Below are 16,329 nucleotides of genomic sequence, written 5' to 3'. Positions count from 1 at the left end.
GTGAATCTGCAGCCCAAATTCATTCACATGGCATGGGGTGGAGGGGCGAGAAAACTCAAGCCTGGACTGCTGGAAGCACCCCTGGGAGGAGCACACTCTCCTCCGTTGCCTCAAAGACTTCCCACAAGGCCGGCACGGTGGCTCACGCCTGTAATCCTAGCACTCTGGGAGGCCAAGGCGGGAGAATCGCTCAAGCTCAGGAGTTTGAGACCAGCCTTAGCAAGAATGAGACCCCGTCTCTACTAAAAATAGAGAAATTAGTTGGGCGCATGGCATGAGACTGTAGTTCCAGCTACTTGGAGCTACTTGGGAGGCTGAGGCAAAAGGAGTTTGAGGTTGCAGTGAGCTATGATGACACCACTGCACTCTACCCAGGGCAATAGAGAGAGACTCTGTCTCAAAAAGACTTCCCGCAGTAACTTCCCCCAGGTAAGCAAGCACTTCATAGCCAAAGTGACTAAGCCCCGAAGTGATCTGCAGGCCAGGAAGGGAGGGTCTTCAGTCTTCTCATCTGTAAATGGGGGCTTACCTAGATACTCTCCAAGCTCTCCCCAGCATAGGGATTTGCTGGTATACAACCTAAGCAAAGCTATAGTGTGTCCCCACTTTGCATCCTGGGTACCTCTTCAGAGTGAAGAGATAGGGGGATGGATGTGATGGGTTAGCCTGTCTCCTCCCACCACGCAGGAAGGATATGGGCAGGAGGCTGTCCTCAGTCCCCAGCTCTGGGGGAGGGTGGCAGGAATGAATGGGGTGTGGTGTTTGAGTCGCAGCCTGGGCCTTTGATGTATGTTTGCTAGGTGGGCGGGTGGGGCCTGAAGCGGGGACCATGGAGGAAAGAAGGCAGGGGGTTTGACCTACTTGGCCTCGGCCCCCTAATTGCTCCCTTCCTTCCTCGGGAGGCTACAAATAGGCATGTCCTGTCTCTGGGCCCCCACAGCTGAGACGCCAACACCAGTGGTGAGTGCCAGCTGCGTGGGTCCTTCCCTAGGCTGGGTATCAGGGCAGCTCAGGGGGTCCCAACAGCCAGCCTGCTCCTGACCCAGGGTCTGGCATGGGGGCAGAGAGATGACCATGGCAGGGGCTGACAGGGTAGTGAAGTCAGAGTGGTGGATTCAGGGGTTCCCCTGTACAGCGAGGGGCTGTCGGGAAGTTTGGGCTGGGGCTGTGCAGAGCTGAGGTCCAGCCCTGGGGTGGAAGCAACGGGCTGGAATTTCTGGTGTTAGCCTTGGTTAGCTCCCTCACCCTCCTCCTTGCCTCCTTGCTTTGTTTCTGGGGGTCTGTTGAGGCTGGCCAGGGCTGCACAGGGAAGAGAGGATCCCTGGCAGTCTCCAGGCACGGTGCTTCTGAGACAGCAACAGTGGTGGCGCCAGGCAGGCTGGCAGGAGCCCAGAAGGGCACACTGCACACCTCCGAGGTTCCTCATTCCCTGGGACAATGGCCCTTTCCTCTCCTGAGAACCTGGACACCTTGCTCCAATCCTGGGCTGTCACAAACAACTAGACCCCAGGCAGTGCTTGGCACCCCAGCCCCTATTCCCCATTTCCCTGCGGCCACAACCATGCCAGCCGTTCGCTCTCAGCAGAGGTTCCGGCAGCAGCGGAATCTTTAGGGAGAGAGTCTTGGCCCTGGTTGCCCTGTGTTGCAGGACTCCCAGTCCCTGAGGGATCGGGGAGTGAGTCACGGGGCTCATGTGGAAAGAACGCTCGCCTTCCTGGCTGCCTGTGGGTTTTCCCAGGCTGGAGGCATCATCCCAGAAGGGTGGCGGAGGGGACAGTGGAGTTGGGGGCAGGCGAACAATCCCAGGAGGGGCTTCCCCTCTAGCAGAACAGGGTGCCCTATACAGAGCCTTCTATCTCAAAATCTCAAAACCCGCAGGGGTCAGGAGGATGACCTCAGTCTGGGGCAGTCACAGATTGGTAAATACCTGAGCTGGTTGACTCTCAAGAGACCATCTGGTTCAGGTCCCTGACCAGACCAGGGAGGTCGGATTAGCCCCACTTCATAGATAAGGACCTGAGGCCCAGAGAGGGTACATGGCTCACCCAGAGTAGCACAGCCAGTGAGAAACAGAGAGGATCCCACAAGTTCTTCCTTGAGTTCCTTGCAGCTTCCCTGAATTGGAGGCAAGTAGAAGGGTGAGGGGAGAGGTGGGGAGGTGGTGGGGGTACATCTCAGCCTGACCCTCTCTGCAAATGCCTAGCTTCTCCAAGGGCCTGAGGGCAAGGGAGTGCCAGGCAACGGTCTCCCTGTACAAATTCCTATAGGGGAGGAGGCTTCTAGGCTGGGGGCTGCATCTCAGGGGTGGTGCAGACTGGGACTGAGCCATTTTTGGGTGTTGGGGATAAGAAGAGATGGGAGAGAATTAGGGAGTCCTCAGGGAGCCCCACTTTGGGCGGTGCAGGTGGTGGGGTGGGATGCTCTCTCCCTGAGGAGTTTCTAGTGATGTTGGGGAAATGAGGCCTCTGTTCAGGAAAACGATGGGCACAGCCAGGAGATAAATTAGGAGGGACTGGTGTGGTCAGGGAGGGCTGCTCAGAGGAGGGAGGCCTGTGGGGCCTGAAGCCCAGTGGAGAGTAAGACAGGTCTGGGAACAGTCCCTGGGGAACACTGAGGGCAGAGGTGAGTGGGGGGCTGGCCTGGGTCTTTGCTGTGAGTCAAACCCTTGTTCTGTGGCAGTGAGGATGGCCAATGACCTGGAGCAGGCAATAGCTTCCATCGTGAGCATCTTCCAGAAATACGCACACCGCTCTGATGACAATCACACGCTCTGCCAGGCGGAGCTCAAAGAGCTGCTGCAGAAGGAGCTGCCCACCTGGACTCCGGTGAGCACCGGGGTGCCCACCTCCCCCACGGGAGGCACTGCTTGACTCTGCAGGGACAGACCTGCATGAGCACAGGACAGCAAGAGGAGTGGAGGCTAGACAATGGGGAGTGGGTGGGAGGAAGGGAACTGACACAGTAGGAGCCTCAGTTTTCTCATTTGTAAAATGGGATGCCAATCATCACACCTGCTGCCTTACAGGGTTGTTGGGAGGACTGAGTGAGAGCACCATGAAGAATGCCTAACACATACTAGGCACTCAGCAGCACATAATAGGTGCTCAATAAATGATCTGAGAAGGGGGATTTGGGAGGGGGATTGAAATGGGTGCATTGTCAGGACAGGTAGGCTGAGGTGGGCCCCCAGAAGGGTCTCGGCTGGGTGGGGTGGGTCCACCTAGGAGGGGGGAGGCGGTGGGGGAGACGGTTCTGCCCTCTCCAACCTGCCCTTCCACCCCTCCCCACCCTGCCCTTGCACAGACCGAGTTTCGGGAGTGTGACTACAATAAATTCATGAGTGTTCTGGACACCAACAAGGACCAGGAGGTGGACTTTGTGGAGTACGTGCGCTCACTTGCCTGCCTGTGTGTCTACTGCCACGAGTACTTCAAGGACTGTCCCCCACGGCCCCCCTGCTCCCAGTAGTCTCTGCCCCTGCGGTGGTCCTGGGCATGTCTCCCACAGCCCTTTCTACCCTCCCTCCTGTACCCCTTTCAGTCGGGACTGGCCCGGGTTCTCCCCGATCTGTTAACCCATGTTACCCATGAGGCCCAGGGATGTGCGGGATCTTCCCCAGGACGTCCAGCTAGCAAGGGCTAGGGCGGCCCCAGCTGCGGCGGCCTCCCTGCGGCCTCCCCGCTGCGGAGGAGAGGAGGTGGAATCTGCTCTGGCGCCACTGAGGTTCAGCGCAGCGTGCACAAGTGAGACCATGAAGGGAAACGGCTTATTTAATGCCTAATAAAAAACTGGTGTCAGCTTGGCTTGGTTTGGTTCTTCTCAGAGGACACACCAGGGCCTGGGACAGAGTCCTGCTGAGACCTTTGCTCCTCTCTGGCCTTTTCCACTGGAGGAAGGAGGCTGAGGGCAGGAGCAGGGAGCTCCCCACTGGCCCCGAGGGCAGTTTCGGGCCCTGCAGGAACGCAGCGGTCTCGGGGTCCAGCAGGAGGGGGTGGGGCCAGCATGGGGACACCCATCCTCCCCCCCAGAGGAGGCTGGAGGGCCTCTCTCTCTTGCTGACCCCACTGGGCTGTCAAGGAGGGTGGGAGGGCTGCCTGAGGTTCCCGGGGGATGAAACTCAGTCCTCGTGACCTGATGTTCTCAGAAGAGGGTGGGGCCGTGGGGGTGGGTGGGTGTTTGTTCCCTGCCCTGGGCTGTGGGAGCCCAGAGAGCAGCACTAATAGGATTAGGGTGTCTGAGGTGTTTGCTCCCAGCCAGGGAGGGGTGCCCTGTGTGGAGGGGAAGGGGATAGCATGAGGCAGACCCCATCCCCGAAACTGCAGCCCCCTGAGGACCTTAATCCCCTAGTGCCAGCCTCACTCAGTCCCGAGTTCACACCCGCACTGAGAGGTTAACCCTGCTCCTGACTTCCCACGTCGGCCTTCCCCGTCTAACTCCCCACCAGCCTAGCGCCCTCTCTGCACCTTCCGCCTGTGCCCGAGCCCCCACGCCTCACGCCCACCCTGCTCCGTCACTGCTCGGCCCAGGACTTTCCACTGACCTTCCTGAAGGGGTCCCAGAGCCTCCTCTGGGGGCCAGTCTGTCTCCTGCTGACTGCCCAGCCCCCACCCGGCCTTGCTCTTCGGGGAGCACTGAGGCTCCCTTCCCCAGTTCCCAGTTCCCAGGCAGCCACATTTCCAGGGCAGTTTCCCACCTGTCACCCACCCTGTCTCCTTGCCCAGCTGCCTGGTGGGACTACTTCCTCCCTGTCCCCTACACCCCAGGCACGGGCTGCCCCTTCCTGCAGCTCCCTAAAAGTCGGGCTGAGCTGTGTACACTGGGAAGTGCTCACACCATCAAAGTCCCTTCCGGTGCCCACTGCGGCTCGCCCACTGCCCATCTGTCCTGCAGGGGGGGGGGCGGGGGGGGACAGGAAGCCTGATCACCAGGCTGGGCAAGCAGAGGGGGCTGTGGCACTTCTCACATCAGCCCACAGCAGGAGGGCAGTGTCTGCTCTCCCCCATCCCCTTCCAGGGGCAGGGCCTGGCTGGGGTATAAATAGGTCAGACTGCTGGGCTTTCCCCACTCTTCCTCTCTCTTCAACCTCTCTCCGGGCTTCCTCTCTCTTGGCCTGGTGAGTTGCGTTGGCCTGACTGGCACACAAGGGGTGTCAGCGGCCAAGGTCAGGGCAGGAGAAGGGGAGGCTGGTGGGGGCCAGATGTGCTAAGTGGATCCAGATGTGAGAGTCTGATGTGGAGGCTCTGGGGTGGGGTGTGTGTGTGTGCGTGCACATGTGTGCATGTGAGAGAGAAAAACAAAAGAGCGAGCAAGTGGCTGAATTCGAGCTTTCCGAGAGCTTCTGAGATGCTCAGGCTTGCAGGCACCGTTGCTGTAGTGCGTGTTGGTGTGTATGTGACCCGTGGGCATGCACACTGGTTGTATTTGCTGGCTTGCACAAGCCTGTGTGTGCACACTCAAGTGCAGGAAGCAAAGTGAAGGTAGCAGGCAACTGTAGGCTTTTGTCTGGTGGTGCCCTGTGAGCCTCTGCCCTGCACCCAGCAGCCGAGCCCAAGAGAGCTTGGCGTCCCCACCTTCCCCTTGCACCCCTGCCTCTGCCACCTCACCCTGCCCCGCCCTATACCAGGCACTAGGCGGCTGTTTTTTTCCGCTACAGGCCCCTGGGCAGGCCTCCAGCAGCTGCTCCCAGTGCTGGGATGGAGAAGAATGGGCTGGGGCGGGGCACTGTGGCTGGGCTGTGGGAGTGGACGGACTGAGTGAGCAGCGGAAAAATGCTGTTGTTGAGTCGAGGCCTGAGTGCGGCCCCGGAAGCTTATGCTGGAATCTCTAGAGCCTGTGCAGTAGGCCCTGCAAATGTGTGCTGCCAGAAGGAAACTCGCATCTCCCACTGTGCACAGGAGCCGAGCCCCCGAAGGGTGGGAGCAGAGTCTCACCAAATGCTCCTTGAGGAGTGGGAGTGTAGTGGCGCATTCTGAACACGCCGCTCAGGGGTAGGGTAGATAAGGGTGGCTCTGTGCCTTCTGCCCCCAGATCCTGACTGCTGCCATGGCATCTCCGCTGGAGAAGTCCCTGGATGTGATGGTGTCGACCTTTCACAAGTACTCGGGCAAAGAGGGTGACAAGTACAAGCTCAACAAGTCAGAGCTAAAGGAGCTGCTAACCCGGGAGCTGCCCAGCTTCTTGGGGGTGAGTGGGAGCTGCCTGGAGTGTGCTCCACGTGGGGCATTTCCCAGGGAGGAGGGCAAGGCCCTGGGAGGCAGCAGTCTTCGCAGAGCGTTAGTACAGCTGGCGTCTGTCACTGGGGTAGGGAATGGGGCAGAGCGCTTGCTCTGGCTGCCTGGGGTGGAAACACAGTGAACACCACCACTCACTCGCTGGGCCCCAGCAGAAAAAGGGCTGGGAATGGGCAGGTAGGGCCAGACACTCTGCCAGGTGCTTTGCACAACTTAACTGAATGGAAAACTAAGCTCAGGGTGCTAAGTAACTTCCCAAGGTAATGTACAAAACTGTGACCTGGACCAGGATGGTCTGACCCTTGCCATCACTCCAACAACGGATGATGTTCGGATTTCTATTTGGCTTGTGGATGTGAAGACACAGTTATGGAGACATTCACACACCTATAGACTTTCTTCCCAAACAACAAAGGCTTACATGGGTATCGCATGTTCAAGTTTCCATAGTGCTTTCATGACCATTATCTGATTGGATTATTAGAATAACCTTGGGTGAAGACGTGATCCCATCATTTTTTAGGTGCACCAGGTACTCAGACTTCCTCATCCAAGGAACACCCTTCTCTGCCCTAGCTCAGCCCTGAGGGAGTTGCAAAGCTTGGCCTCCCAAAGCAGTGGCTGTAAGCCTTTTTGAGCTCTTGCCTGGAGGTAGACACCTGGTCTAGTCTTGGCTCTACCCTCTGGGCTTCTATTTTCTATCTGTAGCCTTTTCTCCCTCCAGAAAAGGACAGATGAAGCTGCGTTCCAGAAGCTGATGAGCAACTTGGACAGCAACAGGGACAACGAGGTGGACTTCCAGGAGTACTGTGTCTTCCTGTCCTGCATGGCTATGATGTGTAACGAATTCTTCGAAGATTTCCCAGATAAGCAGCCCCGGAAGAAATGAAGGCCCCCCAGATTCTATTGGGGCGTCTGCCAGCTGGGGTCTTCCCTGCCGCCAGTGGGCACAGAGCCTCGCCCTGTGCACAGTGCCTCAGACACGCGCACCATGCTGAGCAAGTTCAATAAAGTCTCTTAGAAGCTACGAGGCTGGTGGTCTGAGGCACTCTGGCGTCGTGGGTTGGGGGCTGAGGGCTATGTTATGGGCGGTGGTGGGGAGTGCTGGGGCTGGAGCAGCAGTTTTGCGGAGAGCAGACTGGTGAAGGGTGGGGAGGAACATGGGGTGACTGTGTGTGTGTGTGTGTGTGTGTGTGTGTGTGTGTGTGTGTGTGTGTTGACTCTGAGTGGTGCCAAAGGCAGGGAAAGGGACCCCCAGAGGCTTGGAAGGCCCCAGCTGTGGGATCTCGGCCAGCCCACTCATCCCTCCCATGTCACTCCAACCTTGCCTCTGGCAGGACCTTGAACTGAGGCTGGGGTGGGATTGAAGGTCACATCTGCTCCTGGCTGGGGTCTGGAATGGAGTTTGGGTGTCCTGGGAGCATGCTGGAGGGAAGAGAACAGGGCTGAGCCAGCGAGGGACGGGGAGGAAGGCTGGCGCTCAGTCCTGACATTTATAGTCCCAGCCCTGCCCTGCTGCCCCTTTCCAGATCACTGGCTTCGAGAAGGATTAATCCTTTCCTGCCCATGTTTAGATTAGGGAGGGTGACACGGAGGGACACGGAGGGAGACCAGGCTGTTGGCAGCAGCATGAGGGTACAGTCATGCTCTAACCCACTGGCTCTGTCGCCAAGGTCCCTGGGACGAGACTGTCCTCAGATAGGAATCACGTTGTCTAAGAGAAGGACCAGAGACCTCAGAAGGGATGAGTGGGGGCCAGGGGCTGGGGTGGAAGCAAGGGAGATGGTGGGGGGGGGCAGTGACCATAATTTTGGAGACAAAATTCCAGACATATGATCTGAGGAAGGAAATTGAGATTCCCCCAGAAAACACGAGGCTTGGCATTGCTTCCCCTTAGGGTAAGTTAGAGGCAAGTGGGGTGCAGCGGGTGGGTTGACGTTAGACTCCAAGGCCATGCCTGGTGACACGGGACCTTTGAGGAAGATGTGTGGAGAGGGCAGGGCCAGAGGCTGAGGGTTTGGCCCCCCTGACCTCTCACGCTTCCCCTTTCCTCTCATGGCACCATGCTTTCTCTCAGGTTTCAGAGGAGTGGGGTAGGGAACACACACGTTCCCTCAGCGTCTGACTACGGAGACTCTGGTTGAATTCTGGTTCAGGAACAAATTGGCCTCCCCGCCCCAGCTGTTCTGCCCACCTTCCCTGGCAGGGCCTCCCCTGGGCATCACTCGCCACTTCGGAAATTCCTGCTGCTTAGCGACCAGTGCCTGCTGCCTCTCTAGCCTCCCCAGCTGGGGGTGGCGGTGAGCGGGGCGGCAGGGGGACCTGGGCAGGCTGGGTGGGACCGCACAGCGGTAGGCACTAAGCCCCTGACTCAGTTCTGTTCTCACATTGGACTGGGGGGTGGTAGAACAACGTCCAAGTGTGTCCTGGGATATGGGCAACTCTCCTGACCCTTGCACTACCCGTGACTGCACCCTGAACCTGGGCGCCTCCCCAGTCCTCATCCTCTACCCCACCACTGGGACACAGCCCTCCCCTGGCTCCCTTCTCCTCAGTCCCCTCCCCTGGAGTCCCTCCCCAATTCCTGACTCAGTCCTCCATGCCAAGAGTCTCCCACAAGTCCTTCCCCTGAAGGCCAGTGGGGCTTACAAGAAAGCATTCATTTAAAAGCCCTTTCAAAGCCCTCAGTTCCATACTAGCTGGTGACCTTGACCATGCCCTTGACAGGGCATATCTTCCCCCGTGGATCCCCATCTTGGGGTGTGTCTTCTCTTCTCTTGCAGTGGGTGGCAGGATGGGGGGGGTCCCAATGTGGTGGGTGCCCTGGACATGGGGAGAGGCCCTGTATTGCGCCCACACCTCCTAGGTTTTCACTCCAGGACAGCCTGACTTCCCCTCTTCTGCCTATTGTTCCGTCAGATTTCAGACTGTGAGTTCTGATTTCTGGTTGCCAGATGGGGCTTCTGGGACCAAAGACGTGTGCCATGGTGAGCTCAGTGTGTCCCCTGCCCCATCTGTAAACAAGGAAGGTGAGGTAGGCAGAGGGGTTTTCTCCCCAGCTCCATCCCAGGAGGCTCTGACCTGGGTGTCTGGCGTCCCTGTCCCTTTCTCATTGGCCCTCCCTGTCCCTGGGTTTCCTGGGGACTGGCAGTGCAGGAATAAAGGCAGAGAGCGGTGGGAGGGAGGCTGTGTCTGCTGCCTGGGTTCTGAGCCTGCTTCCACCCTGGTGAGTCCCTCCTTCTTATCCCCCTGTTCATCTACCTGTTGGGCCACACTGGGTGATGAGGGTGACAAGAGGTGGTGACCTCCCCGAGGAAGGCCTGGCCCCACGAGTAGGCAAATGCTCAGAGAGGAGAGGGCAGAGTATTTAGAATTGTGGCTGTCAGAGTTTCCTGAGAAGTGGCTCTGGGGTGGAGGTGGGAATCAGAACCTCCCGGATGGCCCTGCAGACACCCAGAGGCCCTTGTGGTCCTGGCTGAGTCTCCCTGAGGTGGGAGAAGCTGAGGTTTTGGGGCAGTGGGAGGCGAATGACAGGTCCAGTTCAAGAATCGCAGGGTGGGCTCTGGGCTGGAGGGGAGGACCCTCTGCAGGATTTATCTGCAGCCCTCAAGTTCCATGGGTGTTTCCTCCTTCTCTATGGGGGAAGTGGTTTTCATGTCTGAGTCACCGAGCCTGCCTCTTCCCTTGGGTGGGGGTGGCCCAAGCCCTGGACCCAGGCTTCAGAATGATCCTGGATTTTCGATAGGCCCTTCTCCCCTCCTGCCTCCTGGCCAGTCTGTGCGTGTGTTCTCTGGGCCGGAGCCTGGAGACCAGCTGGGCAAGCCCAATCACCCTCTGCTGCTTCCTGTCGACACCTTACCTTCCAGTTCCAGCCCAGCCCCCTCTGACCCCTGGACTCTCTCTTTGCCCTGTCCCCCACTTTAATAATGGGACATTCTTTGATATCAGGTGATTCAGGCACTGGGGCAGAGGAAGGTGACTAAGGTGGGGACTGCCTCTGCAAAACCAGTGCCTGAGCTGGATGGGGCAGAAAGAAAATCCTGACCCTTCCTTTGCTCCACCACCTGCCACCAGTTCTTTTGGGGAAGTCATCTTGTCATTGCTCTGCCCCAGGCCCCTTTTCAACGTCTCCTAAGCAGGAGACTCTGCAGCCTCCTCTCACTGCACTGGCTGCTCCGGAGTTGCCTCCCGTCTCACCGGCCCCCGTCCGGATCCACGTGGGTCCTGTGGTCGGTGGTCTCAGGGTGGGTTCCAGTCTCTGGTCCTTTGACGGAGGGGCCTTGGGAGTGGGCTAGTGGTGGTGGCAGTGGTGGCAGAAGGTCTGGCTTCCTGAGGAGAGCGCTCTTCCCCTTGTCCCCCTCCAGAGCTGCACACCGTGATGGAGACTCCTCTGGAGAAGGCGCTGACCACCATGGTCACTACTTTCCACAAGTATTCGGGGAGAGAGGGCAGCAAACTGACCCTGAGTAGGAAGGAACTTAAGGAACTGATCAAGAACGAGCTGTGTCTTGGGGAGGTAGGTGACTGTTCCCTCACCCTCCACCCCAATGTCTGAGTGCTCCCTGTGGGGGACAGACTTGCCCTCAGGGTACTCTAGCCCAAGCTGGGGCAGGGAGGCCAAAGGGTATGGACTGAGACTGAAGGAAGAGGGTGGACATTTTGGGCCAACAGAACTCTAGTCCTCTGTGCTGGGGGATGAGTTAGGGTCTCCCTGGGAAAGAGGAAGGGCTGAGTCTGGAGGGGGGACTGTGGTGTGTGAGGGTTTAGAGGGCGAGATCAAGGAGAGGGCAGGCTCTGGCAGCAGTGGGTGGGGAAGGCATCCAGGGTGTCCAGGCCGAGCTGTGCACAACGCAAGGGTGGGGACCCTGCCTGATTCTCCCCTGTGCGCCGGCATGGCCGGGGCTCTCAGCAGGTGTTGTCACCTGAACTAAGAGGTTAATTTGTGAACACAGGGTAGCAAGGCGATAACTGATTCACCTAGGTGGAGACGGTGGGAAGGAGGCGACTGACACAGGGGAAGGCCCATGAAGTGGATATTATAATATGCGTATTTTTACAGTTAAAAAAACTGAGGTCCAGATACATCAAATAACTTGTCCAAGGACACCAGCTAGTGAGAAGCTGGGAGAATTCCAGCCCAGGGCTGTGAATCCTTTAAAGTCCATCCTGGGGGGCCTATCACATCTTGAACCCTGGTAGGCCTCCCCAGAGAAAAGATCCCAAAAGTGTGCCCCATGAGCAGGGGAATGAAGCAGGTGTGTGTGTCCCCAGGCTTGCTCTCTGGCCTTCCTGCCAGGCTGTCTGCATCCTGGAGTTAATGAGGGCAGAGGGAGGGGCCGCAGGTCCAGAAGCAGTTAATTACTGGGGGACAGAGGCCCAGGAGAGGGCCTGGCTATAACAAGAGTGCAGACTGGGGACTAGGATCACGTCACAGAGAGGCAGTTTCCATCTCCATATATCCCGACATCCTGTCTCCTGTGAAAACCCAGAGCTCAGGGCAATGAAGAGGGGAGGGCAGGATCAGGCTGTCTGCATTTTCTTCCTGTTCCACCCCAAGGACCCTGTCTCCATCCTCCTGGGGGTGGGGCAGGCTGGGAGGGCAGAGGACCAGACAGAGAGCACCACTGGGCACCAGGCCCTCCTCTCAACATAGCTCTCCTAGCAGGGAAGGGACGCAGTGGCTTCTCAGTGCCAGGGCACTGCTCTCATGGAGAGACGTGTTGTCTGTCCGTGAGACTCCCACACCTGCTTCACTCTGCCCTGGCTTGGGCTAGAGCTCATTCTCAACTAGCCCCTAAAATGGGGACACAGTAAGTCGGAGACTCAGATAACGCTCAGAGCCACATAACCAGCAAGCTGTTTTAATTAGGTGTTGGTATAAAATCTAGGTTCTGGCCTGGTGCAGTGGCTCACGCCCCGTAATCCTAGCACGGTGGGAGGCCGAGGTGGGCAGATTGTTTGAGCTCAGGAGTTCGAGACCAGCCTGAGCAAGAGCGAGACCCTGTCTCTACTAAAAAATAGAAAGAAATTAGCCGGACAACCAAAAAATATATATATAGAAAAAATTAGCTGGACAACATATATAGAAACAATTAGCTGCCCGCATGGTGGTGCATGCCTGTAGTCCCAGCTACTCGGGAGGCTGAGGCAGGAGGATCGCTTGAGCCCAGGAGTTGGAGGTTGCTGTGAGCTAGGCTGATGCCACAGCACTCTAGCCTGGGCAGCAGAGCCAGACTCTGTCTCAAAAAAAAAAAAAAAAAAAAAAAAAATCTAGGTTCTTATTTCTTTGGGCAGGGGAGGAGAAGGGAGGCTAGGCTGGTGTTGCTGTTGTAATTTATTTAGATTCAGGAGTCAGGTCATTGAGCCCATATCTGGTGCCAAGCCCTTTGCTAGGTGTGGGCTGGGGACAGGCTCTGGGGGTCGAGATGTTCACAGTGTCCTGACTCAGCTGGGGATCACCCTGAGGCTGTGTGTGTGTGTGTGTGTGTGTGCACGCGCGTGCGCGTGTGTGACCCTGCTGTGTGTGTGTGTGTGTGTGTGTGCACGTGCGTGCGCGTGTGTGACCCTGCAGTGCTGGGGTAGGGCTGGGAGGGGTTCCTGAGCTGTCCCTCCCTGGGCCCTGGCAGAAGATGAAGGAGAGCAGCATCGACGACCTAATGAAGAGCCTGGACAAAAACAGCGACCAGGAGATCGACTTCAAGGAGTACTCAGTGTTCCTGACCACGCTGTGCATGGCTTACAACGACTTCTTCCTGGAGGACAGCAAATGACCGGGGCTCTCCCCTGTCCTCATCATCAGCCCCTTGCCCCTGACCTGTGCAGTGTCTTTCCAGACCCTCCTTGGCCCTGGCCCTCCTCTCCCTCCCACATGGACCCTTCCAGCTGAGGAAATAAAGATTTTCCATTCCTGGCGTTGGGAGGCTGGTTTTGAAGATGTTTTGCCCACCCTGGCTGGGGTGGGGGGCATGAGTGGGCTGAGGAGAGCCTCTGGGTGTTGGTGTCCCGGGCTCCTACCCCACTTCCTGTCCTTCAGCATGGATGTCACTGAGCTGTGCTGGCTTAGTTTTGCCCTCCTGGAAAATGGGAAGTTGGGCCTGGCTTCTGCTTGCCTCCCAGGAACTCTGCAAAGCTGCAGAGAAAGCTAAGAGGGAAAGTGCTTTGAGAGTGAGGAGGGAGGGATTGGGGGGCGGCTCCTGAGGGCAGTGATGGGCACTGGGTTCTGGCTGATAGGAGGCCATTGTGGCAGCCCCAGCAAGAAGGGGGAGTCTGACCCCCCCCAGCCCCTTTCCCTCTTCTCCACTTCCCCTCTGCGGCATCCCCTCATCATCTCTGGGACCAATACTTTCTTCTCAACCCATCTCCCTCTAGCAAAATCTTTTCCCAGGGGAGGATCTGAAAAACTTTTCACTCAAGGGTAACTAACCAGTGATGCCTACAGGGCCTGGCGCGGTGAGCGCACATTATGGGCAAGGTGCTCTAAAGGTGGAATTCCGGCAGGGCAGTCCGCAAGGGAGCGGGGGTGTCGGCCGAAACTTGTTCGTGGTGGGGGATGGGCGCTCAGATAGCCTTTAAATCGTAACTTGTAGACCGCTGGCTGCTCCGCCGCCCTCACCTGGGGTAGGCCCTGAATGCCCCCTGGGGGGCGCCAGCCTCCTGTGAGGTTTTCGCGCCTCCCCCACATTGACGCTGCATTTCGGGGACACATTCATGCTCTGGCACGCAGACGGCAGAGGAGGAAGCAGGAGTGACAGCCGGCCGCCATCCTCCTCCTCTTCCAACCCCCCCGCCCCCCGTGCGGTGTCACGTGTCACGAGGAGCAACCTGATCTATGGAGATTAGGGAAATTCGACGTCAACCGGCACCCGGCTGCCCCAACCCATCCCGTACTAACTCAGAGCAGCCCCGGGGCAGGAGACGCGGAAAGTAGGGGGGGAAAGCTCGTGTGTGAGCTGCGGAAACTGCGGGTGCGGGCGGGGCGCGGCGGGCGGGCGGGGCGGGGCGCGGCCCGGGAGGGAGGGGGCTCCCGCCTCCGGACGCGGCTGCTATAAGGCCGCCGGGCTGCGGCACCGCCCATCCCTTCGCTGCGCCCTTCGCCCTTCGCTGCCTCCTTTTTGGTAAGTTCTCGCCAGGACGGCCCTCGGGCTGGGGGTCCAGCCACCCCCTGCCCCAGCCCAGCAGTGGTGGGCTCCGTGGGCGGGGGTCGGCGTCTGCATCCCGACCGCGCCGTCTGTGGAGCTCCCGGGCTGGAGGGAGAGTCGGGAGCCGCCCGGCTGTGCCAGGCAGGCCCTGGGCTAAGGAATCCTGATGGGGCGGCTCCCCGAGTGTGCTCTTTTGGGGTGCTGGAGGGTGTGCCCTGGGTGTGTCATTGCCACAGTGTGTGGCCCAGCGAGGTTGTGCTTAAGGCTGTGTGTGCAGCCTTTATCCTCCTCCCTTGCCCAATCATACTCCCTAACTTCTCCTGGAACCCTGGGAGGACAGTTCTCAGCTGTGCCCAAAGCTGCTGCCCCTATTTGCTTCTCAGAATGCTTAAACCACCTCTTCTGTCTTGGCCCTTGCCGGCTCTCCCTCCCCTCAAACCCTGGGCTGTCTGCTGATGCCGTTGTGTGTGGCCTGAGGCTGTGTGGTCTGGGCAGGGAAGTCAAAAGGAGTGGGGGGTGGTGGTGACAGGGCTCCTGGGGTGTGTGGGTGAGTGAGAAGTCCTTGCTGCCCATGGCACTGACCAGCTTCTGTGCCTCCAGCTCCGAGCCCCGCCCTCAGCCATGGCATGCCCCCTGGATCAGGCCATCGGCCTCCTCGTGGCCATCTTCCATAAGTACTCTGGCAGGGAGGGTGACAAGAGCACCCTGAGCAAGAAGGAGCTGAAGGAGCTGATCCAGAAGGAGCTCACCATTGGCTCGGTGAGTGGCCTCCTTTCCAGGCCCCCTTTTTCCCACCTCTTGTCCTTTAGAAGCAGGAACAGGAGAGGACAGGCTCCAGGGCCGCTGACTCCCATTTCCACAATCTGCGGCCCTGGTCAACGCCGTGCTAAGCTGGTAGACCCACTTCCTCCTGGGGTGGCGATGTTCTCAGCCTGGCATTCACTCCCCCTGGGTGAGGGGCAGGAGCTGAGAAGTAACGCCAAGGTGGACACAGATCTTTGGTGACAAGTGAGCACAGAGCCACTTGTATGAGAGAGTGCTGCCTGGGACTGGGAAGGGAGAGAATCCAGGGTTCTCATCGCCACTGAGTCTGGCTTTCCCCTTCTAACACTAGAAGCTGCAGGATGCTGAAATTGCAAGGCTGATGGAAGACCTGGACCGGAACAAAGACCAGGAGGTGAACTTCCAGGAGTATGTCACCTTCCTGGGGGCCTTGGCTTTAATCTACAATGAAGCCCTCAAGGGCTGAAAATAAATTGGGAAGATGGAGACACCCTCTATGGGCCTGTCTGAGTCAAATCCAGGGGTGGGTAATTGTACAATAAATATTTTTTTTTTGGTCAAATCTACCCTTGTGTCTTGGCTTCCGAATGATTTCTGATTCCTTGGCTTAGTGCTGCACCAGCCATCAGATTTGCTCACAGTCAGCCTCTGAGAGTGACTCATTGACTCACCAGGCCAGCGGACCGCCTTGACAAGGCCACTACTAGCTCATAAGGTGCCTTTATGTGAATTAGAAAAGATGCCCCCTTTGGCAAAGCCACCTTAAGGAAGGCTTGAGTGCTCTCCAGTGGAGAAGGTTCTTGGAGATGGGAATGGTGCCTGGGCCAGGTTGTGATGGGTTTGGAGTCCTTAGAGATGGGGCAGAGATAGCCCTGGCAGGCTCCTGGAAGATGTGTTTTGCTCTGGGTGCGGTGAGAGGGGCCTGGGGTGGGGGGCAGTCCACTTTTTCACCACTGGGGAGTGGGCAGAGAGGACTCATCTGAGATGCCCGAGACCTGGCCTGGGGAGTTTTCTCAGACCAAGGAGGACAGTGTATGACTGAGTTCACTGTGGCTGCCCATGTCCCAGCTGGAGGTGAGGGAGGCACACTTTAGGAGGCTGCCCCTGTGTTCAGGGACAAGGTCCTTTTGGGAGGTGGGGGGTGGGGGCCTGAGGAGCGGGCAGCTGAAGGAACACAT

At 58.2% G+C, this 16,329-nt stretch overlaps 4 protein-coding genes across 6 annotated transcripts; all 4 read left to right on the top strand.

Moving 5' to 3' along the window:
* The first annotated feature begins 2,682 nt into the window (after window positions 1-2,682).
* On the top strand, window positions 2,683-3,748 carry S100A3 (S100 calcium binding protein A3). The gene is made up of 2 exons (XM_045545105.1): window positions 2,683-2,825; window positions 3,304-3,748. Exons 1-2 carry the CDS (start codon window positions 2,685-2,687, stop codon window positions 3,466-3,468), a joined length of 306 nt encoding a protein of 101 aa, XP_045401061.1. The 5' UTR covers window positions 2,683-2,684; the 3' UTR covers window positions 3,469-3,748.
* Window positions 3,749-4,989: 1,241 nt separating this feature from the next.
* S100A4 (S100 calcium binding protein A4) lies at window positions 4,990-7,257 on the top strand. Its single transcript, XM_045545104.1, has 3 exons — window positions 4,990-5,113; window positions 6,028-6,183; window positions 6,955-7,257. The coding sequence occupies exons 2-3, from the start codon at window positions 6,043-6,045 to the stop codon at window positions 7,117-7,119; spliced, it is 306 nt and encodes a 101-aa protein (XP_045401060.1). The 5' UTR covers window positions 4,990-5,113; window positions 6,028-6,042; the 3' UTR covers window positions 7,120-7,257.
* Window positions 7,258-9,156: 1,899 nt separating this feature from the next.
* S100A5 (S100 calcium binding protein A5) lies at window positions 9,157-13,132 on the top strand. 3 transcript variants are annotated; one of them, XM_045545101.1, is made up of 3 exons: window positions 9,157-9,217; window positions 10,595-10,746; window positions 12,857-13,132. In XM_045545101.1, exons 2-3 carry the CDS (start codon window positions 10,609-10,611, stop codon window positions 12,998-13,000), a joined length of 282 nt encoding a protein of 93 aa, XP_045401057.1. In that variant the 5' UTR covers window positions 9,157-9,217; window positions 10,595-10,608; the 3' UTR covers window positions 13,001-13,132. The 3 variants fall into 3 exon arrangements, with proteins under 3 accessions (XP_045401057.1, XP_045401058.1, XP_045401056.1); XM_045545102.1 differs by lacking the exon at window positions 9,157-9,217 and adding an exon at window positions 9,388-9,456; XM_045545100.1 differs by lacking the exon at window positions 9,157-9,217 and adding an exon at window positions 10,191-10,474.
* A 1,102-nt stretch (window positions 13,133-14,234) lies between these two features.
* Window positions 14,235-15,717, top strand: S100A6 (S100 calcium binding protein A6). Its single transcript, XM_045545099.1, has 3 exons — window positions 14,235-14,344; window positions 14,969-15,127; window positions 15,483-15,717. The coding sequence occupies exons 2-3, from the start codon at window positions 14,990-14,992 to the stop codon at window positions 15,615-15,617; spliced, it is 273 nt and encodes a 90-aa protein (XP_045401055.1). The 5' UTR covers window positions 14,235-14,344; window positions 14,969-14,989; the 3' UTR covers window positions 15,618-15,717.
* Window positions 15,718-16,329: the final 612 nt, after the last annotated feature.

The sequence above is a fragment of the Lemur catta genome, chromosome 3, assembly GCF_020740605.2.
Source record: "Lemur catta isolate mLemCat1 chromosome 3, mLemCat1.pri, whole genome shotgun sequence".
NCBI lineage: Eukaryota > Metazoa > Chordata > Mammalia > Primates > Lemuridae > Lemur > Lemur catta.
This window is presented reverse-complemented; position numbering and strand designations above follow the sequence as displayed.